General features: G+C 40.9%; 1 protein-coding gene across 1 annotated transcript in view; it reads left to right on the top strand.

The window, feature by feature from the left end:
- Positions 1-1,506: 1,506 nt before the first annotated feature.
- Positions 1,507-19,847, top strand: part of LOC124259805 (fibrocystin-L-like) — a 144,484-nt gene continuing 126,143 nt past the window's right edge. The window contains 1 exon segment of the mRNA XM_046694010.1: positions 1,507-1,611. Coding sequence (XP_046549966.1) covers positions 1,530-1,611 — 82 coding nt within the window. The 5' untranslated portion in view covers positions 1,507-1,529.

Here is a 19,847-nt window from a genome sequence, read left to right as displayed (position 1 = left end):
GCAGGTTCGATCCCCGGCAGGGTCATACCAAAATACGTTAAAATATGGTACCTGTTCATCTATGCCTGACGCTCGGCATTACTGGGTACAACAAGGTCTGGTCGGCTCCGAGTCAGTAAAATGTGTCTGAGTGGGGAATTCATGCTTAACTGCGGCATGATATCTCAGTGAGCTAGCACTATAAAACCAGCTTAAGTCTGGGCTAGTACAAGCAACCACACACATACATACGCATGCACCTCGTCATAAGAGCAAAATGTTCTTAAGTACGACGTTAACCCCATTCCACCTCCGCCCAAGGAAGTATGACAAGAGGGATGACATGCTACTTCCTTCTCGTCAACCTCCTCATCCTGCTGAGCAATACAGCAGCAGACCCAGTCGTATATGTCCACATTTCACAATATTTATAGGTACAATTGAGTACGTCCTTTCAGAGAGGGTCATACGGCTCATGTTTGAATGTTGGTTGATTAGGGCCAGACGTATCAAACTCTCAGCAAAGGTTTTATGGTAGACGAGTCCTCGATAAAGTTTCCTGGTAGTTGACTTTGCCAGATTTGACATCTCAGTGACCAAAGTAACATCAAATGCAGTTGGGAAAATATGATAAAAATGTAAATATATAAATATGATGAAATATATCATATTTTCCAGTGGTTGCTTTGTTAGTTTGGGAGAACAATTACCTTGGCAACATTTCTGTGTTTGTCATCGACCGTAATTTGGCCGCCTACCTGAAAATACAAAAACGTTTGAGATGTTTTGTTTCCGCTGACTCGAACTCAGGACCTACCAATTGCGCATAAATCTGCTTCCTTCCTATGTCAGGGCCGAGATGAAGGCTCTAGGTAGAGGAGAAGTGAGATTTACATGGTGGTTAAGGGGTAGGTATTAACATTCTTCTTTCTTTATCTCTAATTTATTAATACACTGTCATGTATAAAGGAGTAAAGAAGACCGAGGTGTTTAACTTTGTGACAGTAATATCTGAGTCGATCTATTATGGTGTTCTCTGTGGCATCTTTGTTGATCCTGTTAGTCGCCTCCTACGACAAGCATGGGTTGCTGATGACCAATTCTAACCCGGATCCACAACGTACAATAAACTCCGTTTGTAACGAACACCCTTATAGCGAAGTACTTTGAGTGTTTTGCTATATGTGTTACAGTCCGATAAGTAACACAAGCTACTCTTATGACGAACTGAAAATGTAGGCCCCTTTGAGTTCGTTATAACCGTAGGTTATTAAGTCACGACATACCGATTACCTTTTATCAGATCTTTGCCATGACGGTGTCAGTCAAAATAACAACAGACGATGTCATCTCTAATTATACCTATGTCACCTTACCACAGTTTTACACACTTAACAATCCCGGGGCAACACAGTGCAGTGTTCTCAGCATTTCTTTCATTGGCCCTTGTTGCATGGAACGGTGATTGTATCGATCCTCTGAGAGTGAAGTGAGGTCGTCCACACAAACTGTTTCAGTGTAGACAGACTCTGGGTGGGATATGGTGTAAGATGGCGTTCAAAAACAGAGGGCTAGTATTTGGACTTCGTATTCTACTGTTCTCTGTGACGCTACAGTTTTCTCAAGCAGCTGGTAAGTACATTATTTCTCAAATGTCACTACACTAAATTTATATCAATATATTTTATAAAACGACTTCCAGAAACCAAAATGCTTCCGTTCTGGTATCTGAAGGTTGTAGTAAGCTTTTAAACACCTGATGTTTGGAAACAATATGTCAATGGGCCATTTCCCTGTATGGTCCTGTGACATGAGTTGTGTACCGTTACACGCCAGGATACGAAGACACACTGATTCGCCTTGATAATGATCCTTTGTTGAGCATTGTACTACCTCGTTAAAACGGGTACCACTAAAGTGACGCTCCACGATATAAATGAATTACTGTTCAAAAAGGGATTTAACTAAATATGTAAGAGCGACAAAACCATTTCAACATCCATAAGAAATTTCTGCTGAATGCTCAGTCAAATTACATTCCCGACTACATCATGAGCATATATTTATGATTCATGATCACTATCAATCAAAGTAGTGATGATACCAGGTGTTCGTAAAAAGGCGAGCCCCATCGGAGGCACCCGTCGAACATTTTGAAAGAGGCAAGTTATTGCCCATCGAAAAAAAACAGGGATAGTGTAATACAAGTCAAAATAAGGAATTCCATCGGACATCATTTGTGTCACTGTTGCGACAAATGTATAAATTCCCTCCATACGTCTACCCAAAAAATGTTTTGAAAACTTTCACCTCATTACCGTATCAAAACCTCAGTTTATACGCATCAGTACCATAGCACATACGCATCTATACCACAAAACATTCGCATCAGTGTCACAAAACATTCACATCATTACCACATCAAAACTGCAGTTTATACGCATCAATACCAAAGCTCATTCGCATCATTGCCCAAAAAATTCACATAACACGGACCTAATCCAAAATTTATACACATCAGTACCACATCACATACGCTTCAAAACCACAGTTAATACGCATTAATAGCACAGTACGTTCGCATCAATACCACAAAACATTCGTATAAAGTCTTATGTAAGGCGCAGTTTATATGCATTAGTACCACAAATTATTCGCATCATTACCGCATCAAAACCGAATTACATGCGCATCACTGCCACAAACATTTCGCATCATTACCGCATCACTACCACAAAGCATTTGCATCATTACCGCATCACTACCACAAAACATTGCATCATTACCACATCACTACCTCAAAACATTCGCATCATTACTGCATCACTACCACAAAACATTGCATCATTACCGAATAACTACCACAAAACATTTGCATCATTACCGCATCACTACCACAAACATTTGCATCATTACCGCAAAACTCCCACAAAACATTCGCATCATTACCGCATCACTACCACAAAACATTTGCATCATTACTGCATCACTACCACAAAGCATTGCATCATTACCGCACCACTACCACAAAGCATTTGCATCATTACTGCATCACTACCACAAAGCATTGCATCATTACCGCATCACTACGACAAAACATTTGCATCATTACCGCATCACTACCACAAAACATTCGCTTCATTACCGCATCACTACCACAAAACATTCGCATCATTACCACAAAGCATTTGCATCATTACCGCATCACTACAACAAAACATTCGCATCATTACTGCATCACTACCACCAAACATTCGCATCATTACCGCATTACTACCACAAAACATTTGCATCATTACCGCATCACCACCACAAAACATTCGCATCATTACCGCATCACTACCACAAAACACTGCATCATTACCGCATAACTACCACAAAACACTGGATCATTACCGCATCACTACCACAAAACATTGCATCATTACTGCATCACTACCACAAAACATTCGCATCATTACCGCATCACTACCACAAAACACTGCATCATTACCGCATAACTACCACAAAACACTGGATCATTACCGCATCACTACCACAAAACATTGCATCATTACCGCATCACCACCACAAAACATTCGCATCATTACCGCATCACTACCACAAAACACTGCATCATTACCGCATAACTACCACAAAACACTGGATCATTACCGCATCACTACCACAAAACATTGCATCATTACTGCATCACTACCACAAAACATTGCATCATTACTGCATCACTACCACAAAACATTTGCATCATTACCGCAAAACTCCCACAAAACATTCACATCATTACCACATCAAAACTGCAGTTTATACGCATCAATACCATAGCTCATTCGCATCATTGCCCCAAAAAATTCGCATAACACGGACCTAATCCAAAATTTATACACATCAGTACCACATCACATACGCTTCAAAACCACAGTTAATACGCATTAATACCACAGTACGTTCGCATCAATACCACAAAACATTCGTATAAAGTCTTATGTAAGGCGCAGTTTATACGCAATAGTACCACAAATTATTCGCATCATTACCGCATCAAAACCGAATTACATGCGCAACACTGCCACAAACATTTCGCATCATTACCGCATCTGTACGACAAAACATTCGCATCATTACTGCATCACTACCACAAAACATTTGCATCATTACCGCATCACTACCACAAAACATTTGCATGATTACCGCATCACTACCACAAAACATTCGCATCATTACTGCATCACTACCACAAAACATTCGCATCATTACCGCATCACTACCACAAAACATTGCATCATTACCGCATCACTACCACAAAACATTTGCATCATTACCGCATCACTACCACAAACATTTGCATCATTACCGCAAAACTCCCACAAAACAATCGCATCATTACCGCATAACTACCACAAAACATTTGCATCATTACCGCATCACTACCACAAAACATTTGCATCATTACCACAAAACATTTGCATCATTACCGCATCTGTACCACAAAACATTCGCTTCATTACTGCATCACTACCACAAAACATTCGCATCATTACTGCATCACTATCACAAAACATTTGCATCATTACCGCATCACTAAAACCAAACATTCGCATCATTACCGCATCACCACCACAAAACATTCGCATCATTACCGCATCACTACCACAAAACACTGCATCATTACCGCATAACTACCAGAAAACATTCGCATCATTACCGCATCACTACCACAAAACATTGCATCATTACCGCATCACTACCACAAAACATTGCATCATTACTGCATCACTACCACAAAACATTCGCTTCATTACCGCAAAACTCCCACAAAACATTCGCATCATTACCGCATCACTACCACAAAACATTCGCATCATTACTGCATCACTACCACAAAGCATTGCATCATTACTGCATCACTACCACAAAACATTCGCATCATTACTGCATCACTACCACAAAGCATTGCATCATTACCGCATCACTACCACAAAACATTTGCATCATAACCGCATCACTACCACAAACATTCGCATCATTACCGCATCACTACCACAAAACATTTGCATCATTACCGCATCACTACCACAAAACATTCGCTTCATTACCGCATCACTACCACAAAACATTTGCATCATTACCGCATCACTACCACGAAACATTGCATCATTACCACAGTGCATTCGCCCCAATGCCACATACGTATAACAGACTTGTAAGGCGCAGTTTATACGCATCTGTACCACAAAACATTCGAATAAAAGACGCACCAAAACTGCAGTTTGTACGCATCAATACCACACATTATTCGCATCATTACCGCATCATAAACCGCAATACATACGCATCAACACCACAGTACATGCCACATTAGCATCTTTGTCCATGCGGATCAATACAACAGGACACGTGCACCAACATTCAAGTGGAACATCTATTCGCGACCCTGTATCTACCGGTCATCCATCACACATCTCTGTTATCATGCACAAGTCGGTACGGATCCATCGATCACTGTGACACTTTGTGATAGAACACCATGTCCTGGCAAACTCTGCCTAATGCATTTCCCATCCTCATCAACAGCCTAACAAATTGCCTGAACATGTAATATATATGACTAACAAGGGAGTAAACAGCCTGTGTCGTTTCCACTTGACATTGTTACATGTCCACGTGATTCATTGGCGGATCTGGGCGGATTCTATGTGACTTTGTTTGTAAAGGCTTGTGTAGCTTCGTAACCTTTGATGTGTTTGATAAAAAATGAAATACGCAGTTCAGAGAAATTTGAAAAATACGAACTCTAGGTAACACACATGTAATGTGATCGTGTACGCTTGCCTGGTATGTACATGGTAATATAATATATACATATACAAATACCTAGATGAACATAGAGAGATAATTAAAAAGTGTGGGAGAGGGAAAAAAAGAGTGAGAGAGAGAAACAGAGAGTGAGGGAAAGAAAGAGAGTGAGAGAAACAGGAAAAGTATGAGAGTGAGAGAGCAATAAGACCAGAGGTTATAAAAATATATTAGTGAGTGAGTTAATATATAGCGTCAATATGTCAGCCATATCGAGACGAGAACAATCTATATATTAAGGATAAAGACATTTAGAACATAAAAGTCTGTGGCTGGTGGACAGTAAAAACTACAAGAGTATCACAGAAATAAAGTTAAAACTAGCATGTCATAATAAAAAGGCATCATTAAAGAGAACAATACAATTAAAACAGGCTATATATTGCCAACAAATGAAAGTAGATCACCATACCAGGGACCATGGGGACTTATAGTACTTTTGCTACCTGCATGGACCCTAGCTGGATTTACACCTTACCTTCAGGAGATTAAAAAAACAAATATTCTACTATTAAACTTCGGAGAATGAACTTTTTCGCCCATGGTTGAGATATTTTCATAACGCTCTATATTAGCCGAATTAAGTTAAAATGAGTTAAGTTTTGTGTCATGATACTTAGAAACAACTTTCATTCATTTACTACCTCCAAAACATGAATTTTGAGAACAGGTAGATATTCAGGTAGTTTAAATTTTGAGTTTTACATTTAATATATACTGAACAAAATTGAAAACGCACAACTTATAAAAGTTCAGATTATTAAAAGCACGTGTAAGGAATTGATATTTTTTGAGTGGATAATAACAGATGGACGACTGACAAAAGCAACAAGACAGAAAAGACGCTCATTCATTGAAATGTTCCACAGTCAGAAAGGATCAAACACACGTGGGGTCAAATCGAAAAGTCAATATCGCGTGTGACCGCCATTTGCATTGACACATGCAGTTCAACGTCTCCTCATTGAGTCAATAAGCGTCCGAATAGAGTTCTTGAGGATGGCATTCCACTTCCGCAGTAGTGCAGCCTCAAGTTCCCGGATGTTTCGCATCTGTTGTCGCCGCGAAAGACTTTGGCCAATTTCGTCCCACAAGTGCTCCATGGGGGATACATCTGGCAACTGCGCTGGGCAATGAATAACCTGGATGTGTTGCTGGGCCAGATACTGCATGGACAGTCTTGTTGTGTGTGCCCGTGCGTTGTCCTGTTGAAAAGTATGGACATATTGGTGGTGATTGAAGACAGATACGATGTGATTCTGAAGAATCTGCTCACGGTAATAAAGGGCATTAACTCTCCCTTGACTGACATGAAGGCAGTCCTGTGATTGTAATTTATTCCGCCCCAGACCATGACACTCCCACCACCCAAAGGTCTGCCTGAACCATACACTCATCAGCATAACGTTCACCACGTCTACGCCAAACACGTAATCAGCCGTCAGCATTACGTAGATGAAGACGTGACTCGTCAGTGACTACCACACCATGCCATTGTTGTAACCTTTACTGAAAATGCCTGCTAGTCCATTGTATACGCTCAATACGGTGTCTGTCAGTCAGAATTGGTCCAACGTATGGACGTTGAGCATGGAGCCCTGTAGCGTGTAGACGGCGTTGCATGGAGTCAGCATGGATGACCCCCACGTCAACCTTGAACTAGTGTAGCAGTCCTAGCAGTCGGCAGTGTTCAATCACTGATATGGACAAGGTCAATATGGCGATCCTGATGGAGCGTCGTAGTGAGTGAGTTAATATTTAACGTCACATCGGCAATATTTCAGCCATATCGTGACGAGAACATTTTACATTGTAATGGAATATGTATATATTATAAAACCTGTCATCGAAGGACAGTAAAGCAACTAGAGTATCACAGATATAGATATGTAAAACTAGTAATTGAATCTAAAACATTTTAACCATAGGGGACAACACAATCTAAAAATGGGCTATAGATCGCTAACAACTGAAGGTAGATCACCATACTAGGGACCATGGGGACTTACAGTACATTTGCTTCCTGCATGGGCCCTAGCTGGATTTATATCATCCCCTCAGCCGTTAGCAATTAAGACATATCTAGCCATACATTAAAATTACAAATATTCTACGATTAAAAAAAAGAAAGTTGAAATTTACTTTGAATGTTTTGGGACTTACGTACCCTCTCAGGAGGACAATAATTTTACAGTACTCTAACCCCCCTCGAGGATACAGCCACTAACAATCTATGTTACTAATTCAAACTTCCAATCATAAAATATTTAGCTATTTACAAATCTGTCAACAAATTTAATTCTTTTAAAAAAGCAATAATTAAATGAGGACTTACATTAGTAAAAAGATCCTTCATAGTTCGGGATTTGAAATAGATATCCCTTGTGATGGAGTACTCAACACAGTCAAGCAAGACATGCTTGACCGTGATTCGTTCATCACAAGGGATACAAAACGGAGGATCCTCACCTTTTAATAGGTACTCGTGAGTGTATCTTGTGTGGCCAATACGACATCGTCGTATGATGACCTCTTCAAATCTGGACTGACAACCCAAGTAAGTGCAACCGATATAGGGTTTTATTGCATGTAATTTATTGATACCTACTTGGGTGTCCCACTTCTTTGCATCAGATCACGAATATAAGATCTTATAGCAGCTTTGTAATCAGAATATGGAATAAGAAGTGGTGTTACAGATTTGTTGAGGGCTGTCTTGGCAGCAAGATCAGCCATTGTGTTCCCAGAAATGCCAACGTGGCTGGGTAACCAACAAAAGACGATGTCGCATTGGCCAGTAGCAAGATCATTATATAATTCGATTATTTCAATTAAAAGTGGATGTTTGCAAGAGAGATTTTTAATTGCCTGAAGGCAAGAAAGAGAGTCAGAAAATATTATATATTGTTTATATTTACGGTGTTTATTAATATATTTAAGAGCTGTTAGTATTGCGTTTGCTTCTGCTGTGAAAATTGAACTGTCATTGGGTAGTCTGGAAGATATTGTTTTGGACCCAATGACAGTGGCACAAGCAACCGCGCCACCATCCTTGGATCCATCTGTATATAAGGATTTATAGGTATTATATTTGTTTCTTAATTGACTAAATTCTTGTTTATATTGTAAATCATTAGTTTCGGATTTTTAAATGTGGTTAATGTTAAGTCAACTTCTGGCCTCACCAATTGCCAAGGAGGAGAAGAAAGAAGACGAGAAGGAGATATATTCTCCAGCTCTATGCCAGCAGCAGAAAGGAATGGTTTAATTCTGTGCCCAAGAGGCGGAACAAGAGAAGGCTTTTTGTTATACAAATCCTCATAAGGAGGATTGAAGACACAATTAAATGCAGGATTAGATTTGTTTGAATATAGTTTAGTAATATATTGTAAGGATAATTTAATACGCCGTTGGAAAAGCGAAGGCTCATCTGCCTCAGCATAGAGACTATCAACTGGAGAGGTTCTAAATGATCCAAGACAAAGTCTTAGACCTTGGTGGTGAACAGAATCAAGTAATTTAAGGTTGCTTTTGCAGGCTCCGCCATATACGATGGAACCATAATCAAGTTTAGATCGTACCAATGCTCGGTATAAGTGAAGGAGCGTAGTTTGATCCCCTCCCCACTTTGAGTTGGAAACAACTTTTAACAAATCGAGTGCCTTCAGGCATTTAGTTTTAAGTGTTTTAATATGTGGTAGAAACGTTAAGTGTGAGTCAAAATAATACCTAAGAACTTGGCCTCCTTCACAACTTTGATAGGAGTGCCATTTAGAGATAGTTCCGGTCTTTATGCGGCTTATATTTTCTACAAAAGTGTAGACAATTAGTTTTGGACTTGGAAAATTTAAAACCGTTTTCAAGACACCATTTATGTATTTTATTTAAACACAGCTGCAGTTGCCGTTCAATAGTATGCATATTCTTACCACGACAAGAAATATTAAAATCATCCACAAAAGTGATCCATCAATTGAATCGTTTAAAACCCTGGATAAACTGTTAATTTTGATGCTAAAAGTGTGACAGACAAAATACTGCCTTGTGGGACACCCTGATCCTGATTATAATGGTCAGACAGGGTAGAACCCACTCGGACTTGAAATTGCCTGTCAGCTAAAAACTTGGATATAAATTGAGGCAAACGGCCTCTCAATCCAAAATCGTGTAAATCTCTTAAAATACCATGTTTCCATGTAGTGTCATATGCTTTTTCTAAATCAAAAAAGATTGACACTGCATGTTGTTTATTAATTATGGCATTTTTTACAAAAGATTCTAAACGCACTAAATGATCGATGGTACTACGGTTTTTACGGAAACCACATTGTATATCTGTTATTAAGTTATTGGTTTCCAGGTACCAAACAAGTCGATTATTTATCATGCGTTCCATGGTCTTGCAAACACAACTAGTTAGTGAAATTGGCCTATAATTGGAAGGATCAGTATGGTCACGTCCAGGTTTAGGGATGGGCACAATGATAGCATCACGCCACGACGAAGGGAAATTTCCAGTTGTCCAAATATCATCAAAAATATGTAACAGTGTCTCCAAACATGACTCTGGCAAGTGCTTCAGGAGTTGATAATGTATGTTATCAGCTCCAGAAGCAGTATCGTGAGCCTGATCAAGAGCAGTATGAAGCTCATGTATCGAAAAGGTTTCATTGTAGTCTTCCCCATTATCTGAATTAAAATTAATAGCTTTCTTTTCTTGCTGTTTTTGATATTTTTGGAATTCAGGTACATAATTTGCCGAGGAAGAATGTTTGGCCAACGTCTCACCAAGTTTATTAGCAATATCAGATTTATTAGTAAGTAATTCGTTCCCATCTTTGAGATGGTGTATGCTAGACTTAGAGCCCTTACCCTTGATTTTCTGGATCATATTCCACACCTTGGATATAGGTGTGCGAGAATTAATTTTTTGATATATAGTTTCGCCAAGATAAGGGTTTACTTTGCTTGAAAGTACGTCGTGCTTTGGCGTTTAACATTTTATATTTGTCCAAATTGTGGACCATAGGATGGCGACGGAAATAGTGCTCGGCTTTCTTCCGTGCCTTCCTAGCCTGTTTGCAATCATTGGTAAACCATGGTTTTCGTACATGAGGAATTGCAGAGGACTTTGGGATACACTCGTCAGCTATATTATTTAGTTCATCCGAAAAACATTTTATGGCATCAGGAACATCATTAAAAAGTTCAGGCCTAAGTTTGTCACGACAGAGAGTTTCATATAAAGGCCAGTTAGCCTTTTTAAAATTCCATCTCGATGATGGAGGAACGTCAGATGGATTCACAGGTGTTAGTATCGTTGGGAAATGGTCACTTCCACAAAGGTCGTCGTGGACTGACCATTCGAATTCACTCAATAGGTTGGAGTCAGTAATAGATAAATCAAGAGCTGAATATGTTCCTGTGCCAGGATGTAAATAGGTAGTTGAACCGTCATTGTAAATGCATAAATCATTATTTGAGATGAAATCCTCCAGTAATTTACCTTTGGTGTTTGTATTAGTGCTGCCCCAGAGTGGATTGTGCCCATTTAAATCACCCATGATTATACAAGGTTTAGGGAGTTCATCATACAGAGCCTGAAGATCCACCTGCTGAACAGATGATGAAGGCGAAATGTACAGAGAGCAAAGAGTAACTGCAACATGCAAAGTAAGTCTTACTGCAACGGCCTGGAGACTTGTTTTAAGTACAACCGGGCTGTGGATTACATCATTCCGAACAATGATTGAAGATCCTCCAGTGGCTCTATCGCCCATAGGAGAAAAACAATGATATGCATTATACTGACGTAAGTCAAAATGATCAGTCTGCTTTAGATATGTCTCTTGTAAGCAGAATACTGACGGTTTAAAATCTTGGACTAAAAGATGTAAATCATTCAAATTCGTCCTGAGTCCTCTACAGTTCCACTGTATTAGAGGTGAAGAAACTATCTCTTCGGGGGGATTAACAGGAGATCGACCCCTTACTTTCCTCGAAGGTGACAAGCTATGTGTCCTATCATGGTTGTGGTCGGACACATCCATGTCCTCGAGTGATCCAAACTTGTTAAATAGTTGGACCGGATTATTTGCCCCTTTCGGGGTTCTACCACTTTGATTCTTTTTAATTGTTTCAGCTCTAGATCTGGATTTGATTTTTTCAATTTGTTTCTCATTGTTGTCTGATTTTGATTTTGGAGATGATGTTTTTGTGTGAGATGAGGACGGATCCTTATCGCTAGATGTCGTGGACTGATTTGATGTTTGTGAACTGGATGTTTGTGTAGGTTTTGCATGTACTGAGGCCGATATCAAAGTTGGAGCAGAAGATTTTGCCCAAGTGTATTCTGTCTGGCAAGCAACCGATTTACATGAAATAGATCTGGGAGGTGAAGTTGAAGCAGAAGTAGAAGCAGTTACGGCGGCATAAGACGGGCCAGGAGTTTCCTGAGCCATGACATATTTCTTAGCCTCGAAAAAGGTGATATTTCGGTCATGTTTGACACGTGAAATTTTTGACTGGAGTTTCCATGTCGGGCAGTCTCTGGAAGACGAGGGATGACTTCCAGAACAGTTTACACAAGCAGACGGGTTAGTGCAGAGGGTACTGTCTTCACATTTGCCTCCACATCGGTGGCAGGCAGCTGGATTATGGCAGGATTTGGAGCCATGGCCATACTTTTGGCAATTGTAACACCTCAGGGGATTCGGAATGTAGGCATCGACCCTTAGGTGACAGTAACCAGCTTTAAGTGAGTTAGGGCGTGACGGAAGACAGAAAGTAAACAAGTATGTATTGCTTTTCAGAATTTCATTGTCTCTTTTATACGTAAATCGTTGTACAGCAGTGACTCCTTGAGAGTGCAACTCTGAAACAATGTCTGCTTCAGTCATGTCAGATAAGCAACGTCCTACATCACGGACGATGCCTTTGCTATTGTTGAGTGTCCTGTGAGATGAAACCTTTACAGGAACATTGGCCAAAGAGGAAGTTGAAAGCAGAATTTGTGATTGTATTTGTTTCTTGCATTCAATAAGAAGAGATCCAGATCGTAATTTTTTTAACTTCTTTGACTTCGCCAGCCAAACCTTCTATGCCTTTCGCAATAGCAAAAGGATTCAATTTAAGGGGACCATCATTTGGATCAGACATTACAAGAAAGCGAGACCAATTTGCAGGATTTGTGAGAGCTGTAGCAGCCTCGTCCTCCGACGAGAATGAATCATCTGATTCATGCGAACGTTTTTTAAGTGGTGGTGCCATGATTGTATTGAATATGATTCACTCTCCTAGCTCCCCACCCACCATGGAGTATCAACGAGGACGATGCCGTATGTCTGTGGATCTCCTACAGACGGCACCAAGGATACTAGGAGAGTATACTCAAGCAGGAAAATACCTTGAAAAGATAGATCCTACCAGATTGGCCCATGAGCCACCGCCTTCTGGCATAGGACTCTAGGCAAATTACAAAAGTAATAACTTGTGCTTTTAGCAAATAGGAAATTGCCAAGACCAAACAATAAAATTTCGAAAGTCAAAAGTGTGCAAAAATACTTACCATGCACAGGGCTTGGCGTGACCAGCCGATTGATAGAACCGGGCCAGTTCTACCACCCGTCTAGGTGAAGTCAGGGCCGAAGTGGTGTGTTGGGCAAAGGAACACTGTTCCTGGAACCAGTGCCCTCAACCACCAGACTACCTTCCTCCACCGACACAGGGGCGCAACCCACGGCAAACGGGTTGGTGGACCAAAATATCCCCCCCGGATCCACAACGGGGGGTTGAAAGGCGCTTAGCGTGACCCAGCACCCACCACGAGGAGGTGGCCTTTCATGGGTGCCTGGAGCGTCGTAACACGTTGTTGCCAAGGTCATTGAAGGTGACGGGTCCTGCCTGTCTACTGATGTCTATGAAGCCTAACGATGGTGGAGTGGCCAAGTCCAAGTTGTCGAGCAATATCCCTGCTGCTGGTGCCAACCTGAATCATGCCTAGTGCCCGTTCTCTTTCGTGAGGTGTTAACCTCGGCATCTCTGTCCTCGTTTCACAATCGTTAGTGAAGCAATGAGAATCGGTTCTCATACACCCGCTATTAATAATGTCACAGGCAGTGTGATTTCAGAATGAAATTCGCGCTTTTTTCATGGCGTGGCTGCATGTTGATGCATTTTGGAATTAAGAGTCATACTGTGGACAGGAATTTGTTTCTAAAGCATTTTTTCAACTGGACATGCCCTTCGACTTCATGTTAGTTATATTCATTGATCATTGTCATGCTGAAATCCATCTTGATGAAAATATGGACAGCTTTAGACTTGAATTCTTGAATTTTGTCAAATCCTTTGTCAGAAACAGGCCACAGAGCGGAGAGTACCTGGACTTTTTGGTTTCCAGAATTAAACTGTGACTTTGAATGAAATGGGACTTACGTATAAAAATATATGAAATAGGCAAATAAAGACTGTGGTTGTACGGTATGGTGGTATCAGGTAGCGACACGTAGTGTCAATGGTATATTTCTCACCTGGGTTGATTGAAGTATACATAATGTATGTCAATGCATTTTATAGCAGATGAAGGGGGAGATACAGCTGCGTGACCTTGATTGATTGTAACAGGGACATAGCACACAGGCTTACAGGGGATTACTCGATACTGTACATGTAAGACGTGACGAGAAGCAGAGTTCACGATTATTCCACTTATATAGCGGCGTCCGTCGTCCGTCCGTCCGTCCATCTGCCTGTCTTGCCCGAACTAATGCTCACTGAGGTAACACGCGGCAGTTTAACAGTGAGTGGGTTTAGTTTTACGCCGCTTTTAGCAATATTCCAGCAACATCACGGCGGTTGACGCCAGAAATGGGCTTCACACATTGTACCTATGTGGAGAATCGAACCCGGGTCTTCGGCGTGGCGAGCGAACGCTTCTGTTAAACAGGTATTGAGACCCATGAAACAGACTCTAAGCCGACGAGTCCTTGTTGTAGTCCCAGGCAAGATAGCAATAAGTGTCATATTTTAACGGCATTCGGGGTCGAACCACCAACTTTCCGCTCTGTTCTATCCACTAGCAATGGTCCCATACTATATGAATAGGTTCATCCTCTCTTCAAAGGACCAGTCAGTGCTATTACAAACTGTAGTGGAGGGCTACAACCTGACTGAAATGATTCAGTCATATTATACCCCAGCAACATCACGGCGGGGGACACCAGAAATGGGCTTCACACATTGCACCCATGTGGGGAAGCGAACCTGGGTCTTCGACGTGACGAACCATTAGGTTACCCCACCCCTCGTCATTCTGAAGACCTGGGTTCGATTCCCCACATGGGTACAACGTGTGGAGCCCATTTCTGATGTCCCTCACCATGATGTTGCTGGAATATTGCTGAAAGCGGCTCAAAACCATACTCACTCACTCACTCACTTACATTGCGTTAAATGTAATCTAGGCGCTTAGGACACGTAGAGGCGGTGGGGTAGCCTAATGGTTAAAGCGTTGGCTCGTCACGCCGAAAACCCGGGTTCGAATCCCCACATGAGAACAATGTGTGAAGCCCATTTCTGGTGTCCCCCGCCGTGATGTTGCTGGAATATTGCTAAAAGCGGCGTAAAACCAAACTCAGTCAGTCAGTCAGTTAGGACACGTAATACGTGGGACTGTATGTTCTGTTGTGTGACTTATCCCACTACCAATAAACACAATGCGGCTTTGATCAACAAACCAACTGTTTAAACATGTATACGGAACGCGTGGAACCTCAATATCTACGCAATCGATGGTTTGTTCGTGAGGGCAATGTAGGAAGTAAAGGAACCGTATGTACTGTTGCAGGCATGGTGTGTACGTGATGTAGAACATGTCGATTTAGGACGAAGTACAAGGTGACATTTGTAGGACTTTATGACACGTACAACTGCCATTTAAGGACATGGAGACATCAAGACATTAAGACATTAGAACCTGTGGATTAAGGGCATTATTGTATGCAGGACATGTGGATTCAGGACATTATGGGATGTAGGACATATGGATTAAGGACATTATGGCATGTAGGACATGTGGAATAAGTACATTATAGGATGTAGGACATGTGGATTAAGGACATTATGGTATGTAGGACATGTGGATTAAGGACATTATGGCATGTAGGACATGTGGATTAAGGACATTATGGCATGTAGGACATGTGGAATAAGTACATTATGGGATGTAGGACATGTGGATTAAGGACATTATGGTATGTAGGACATGTGGATTAAGGACATTATGGCATGTAGGACATGTGGATTAAGGACATTATGGTATGTAGGACATGTGGATTAAGGACATTATGGCATGTAGGACATATGGATTAAGGACATTATGGCACGTAGGACGTGGATTCAGGACGGTGGTTTTCACTTTGGCAAAAACCTGTCAATTTTTGGGAAAGTCAACGGTTAAAAGGTGAAATCTAAAAGACAACCATCCCTCGAATACATCTAGAAAAGGTTTTCTGTCAAGAAACTCAACAAGTTTGAAGTTTAAACAACATTTTGTTCTGTGGAAGGCGTGTTACAGTCACGTCATTGGTCATTAGTGTTTATTGATTGAACATGTTTGTGCCTGGAATATTGTGCCTGGTTCTATGGCATGGACGCCGTGGCAGACTCACTTGACACACTTTCAGGTAACACCTTTAGTCGGTATTTTGCTGCTTCTATTTCCCCGAATTCAGTTTTAACAACAAACAGGTTGTAGGAATTCAAGGGCTGTAAAATTCTTCTCACTCTTCCTATTAGGTCATCGTCAACTTTAACTAGGTCATTGACATTGATCGGGGTTGGCCTAATGGCGGCCATGTTTGTTTACAAACATTGCAAACGATTGTTTTTGGGTTTTTTTCTAAGGTTATTTATTTTAAAAAGGCTACTAGATCTACATATAACGCAATTGTATTGCAAAATAATAAAGTGTAATAAAAAGAGTATTCATACTCGTTTACTTTCTATGTTTTCTTTTGTAAATCTCGGAATGTGTGAGTACAATTTGTTCTAGTTATCAATGAAACGGTAAAAGTTGTCAATGAACTTGAATCATGAAAAGTAGTTCCGTCAACCAATCATATTTCTTTTCTGCTTTTCTGACCAATCAACGTTGAGAATCACTGAAAAGCACATGTGCGATTATCACAAAAATAATCACCTGTGTATCCTAGCCCATATGGGTAATAATGCACATTTTGACATGGACAATCTGGAGAGAAAAGGGCTGTATGGATCATAATACCGGTTTATAGAGCTAGCCTACTTAGATAACATGCAATAATCTAACATAGATCGGGGCGGTAGGGTACCAATTAGTTAAAGCGTTCACTCGTCACGCCGAAGGCCCGGATTCGATTCCCCACATGGGTACAGTGTGTGAAGACCATTCCTGGTGTCCCCCGCCGTGATATTGCTGGAATATTGGAAGACGAGGCGTAAACCTAAATCAGTAGCTACACCACTGCCCCGGCCCGTTGGGGATGGAAGACGTGTAGGATATGTGTAGACGGGCTAGTCCCATATAAGACAAGGGCCAGCCGTAGGGCAGAGTTCTTTATTTTGGGTTCAGCCAGAGGTGGAGGTATACACTCGCACGATCAACTCTTCAATTTCTTCGAGACCACCACATGTGTCCCTGGTAAAGTTGCCAGCCAGAATGACAATCTTGAACATCTTGCCTTGCATGAAAAGCATGTGCAGCAACTTACAACCAATGAGAAGTTTCAAGGCTTCTTCATAAACTTTAGGCCAATCAGCACAGTTAATACAACCTATGAACTGTGAACTATCCTTACATAGGTGGCAAGGCTCCAAATGAGTGGTCCTGAGGGTCACCACCTCATTATGAAATTAATAATCTTTTAAAGCTTATAATAAAACCCGAACACCAAAACAATGCCAAAATAAATACAGTATTTTGCACCCTGTTACATATGTGTTTACTATATGTCATAACTGAAAACCATGCAGCTCACAATAACCTACAACAGCTATCCAGTTGTACATCCACGCGATCACAGATCAAGGAAACTGACGTCAACAACCGAGATCTTGCGTAATCCTGGCATGACAATGCCATATTTTTATCGCGGGTGCTGTGTAAGAGCTATTGTGTGACTCTATACGTTACAGTACGTGGAGATAATTACAATAACAAGACTGGCGATCCGCACCCTGGTGATGCTATCGCAAAACTGTAATCAGATCTCTCATCAGTGTTAGCTCACAACATAAGCACTTTAATATTAGGAAGGCTTGGTTGATAACAAAGGAGTCCGTTCTATGTTACAAGAACGCAGCACATTTTACATTCAATAAAATACCTAGCCATAATAATATCATTGGTATTTCTTGGTTCAACATCATAATGGCCGTTCATTTCGTCATGGCCAGAGAATCATTTCATGGCTTCGACGAGAATAGTAGATTACTCGTTTTTCCCCAAATGTCCAAATTCACAAAACAACTTCAATTTCTCCATCTTGAAATAAATCCTACATTGAAGATATGGGTTACAACTTACCATTAGTCTGTAGTCACCCACGCGACTGAAATCTCTGGTGGTCAGGATTGTTTATTTGTTTGTTTAACGCCACTCTGCAATATTCCAGCTATATTGCAGCAGTCTGTAAAATATCGAGTCTGGGCTAGACAAACCAGTGATCGATAGCATGAGCTTCGAGCTACGAAACTGGGACGCGATGACATGTGTCATCCAAGTCAGCGGGCCTGACCACCCGATAGTCGCCTCTAACATTCAAGTATGGTGCTTAAGAGCCGGATCTTTTCGAGTCACGTTATAATTGGAAATCACTTTCACTTTTAACAGTAGAACTCTTCAAGAGAAGAACTCTTATTTCATAAATTATCCGTAAAATGTAAAGCACCCTCGTTGAATGTAAGATTCTTTCCTTCGCTTGTAAATGATATTAATCGTTTTGCACATTTTCATGGGTATACCTCTTTCTGTCCTTATATAGCTGCTTCCTGAGAAGGAATTGTGTTTTCTACTTTGACGTGACTTTCTATTTTGAATGTTGATTGTTTACATTTAGCAGATATAATTACAGTACAGTATTCATATCTTGGCCTGATTGTGTTCTCATAACTCATCCACACATACACGCGCGCGCACGCACGCACACGCACGCACACGCAGATATTGTTCCAGTCTGCCCTTCAGAAGCAACATTACCCTGGGCATTCAGTTCCTTACTGATGACACAGAGTGAGAGAGACAAGTGTTGTAACCTGAAGTGAAACTCATATATGTCAATTCGCGTTGGCGCATCAGCACGTGCATCAGCAGCAAAGAATGTATTGTCTGCCCATCTGCAGCAGAGAACGTATTACACGTGCATCTGCAGCAGAGAATGCAATACACGTGCATCTACAGCAGAGAATGAATTGCCGGTAGATCAGCATCAGAAAACATATTACATGTGCATCAGCATCATTGAACGTTATGCACGTGCATCTACATCAAATCAAAGAACGTAATGCACGTGCATTAGCGTAAGAAAACGTTATGCATGTGCATCTGCAGCAGAAAACGTAATGTACGTCCATCTGTATCAGAGAATGAAAACCACGTGCATCAGAATCTGACAACACATTGCACATGCATCATGTCCTTTAAAGTGGGATACACGCTAGCTCGAGAAAGGAAAATGGCAGTCGCTTGTATCTCCCTAACTATCATGCATAATAATTCTTGTGCACGGGTTACCTGAAAACTGAAATGACTGAGTTGCTGTAAGCCCATTTGAAATGATGAAATACAGTGAGTTGGTCTGAACCCCTTTTGAACAGTATGTATAGGTTAAAGCGAGGGCTTTAGCTCTACTACCACCGTAGTGAGGGCGATTAAACGGCTTACACCACGAGGGCATACTTATATGATACGCGTGTAATGCATTAGGCATGATGAAGATTATCAAAATAAGTACAATTTTATTGTTTTAAATAGAAAT

The sequence above is a fragment of the Haliotis rubra genome, unplaced genomic scaffold (assembly GCF_003918875.1).
Source record: "Haliotis rubra isolate DU_JTF1 unplaced genomic scaffold, ASM391887v1 Scf1182, whole genome shotgun sequence".
Taxonomy (NCBI): domain Eukaryota; kingdom Metazoa; phylum Mollusca; class Gastropoda; order Lepetellida; family Haliotidae; genus Haliotis; species Haliotis rubra.
This window is presented reverse-complemented; position numbering and strand designations above follow the sequence as displayed.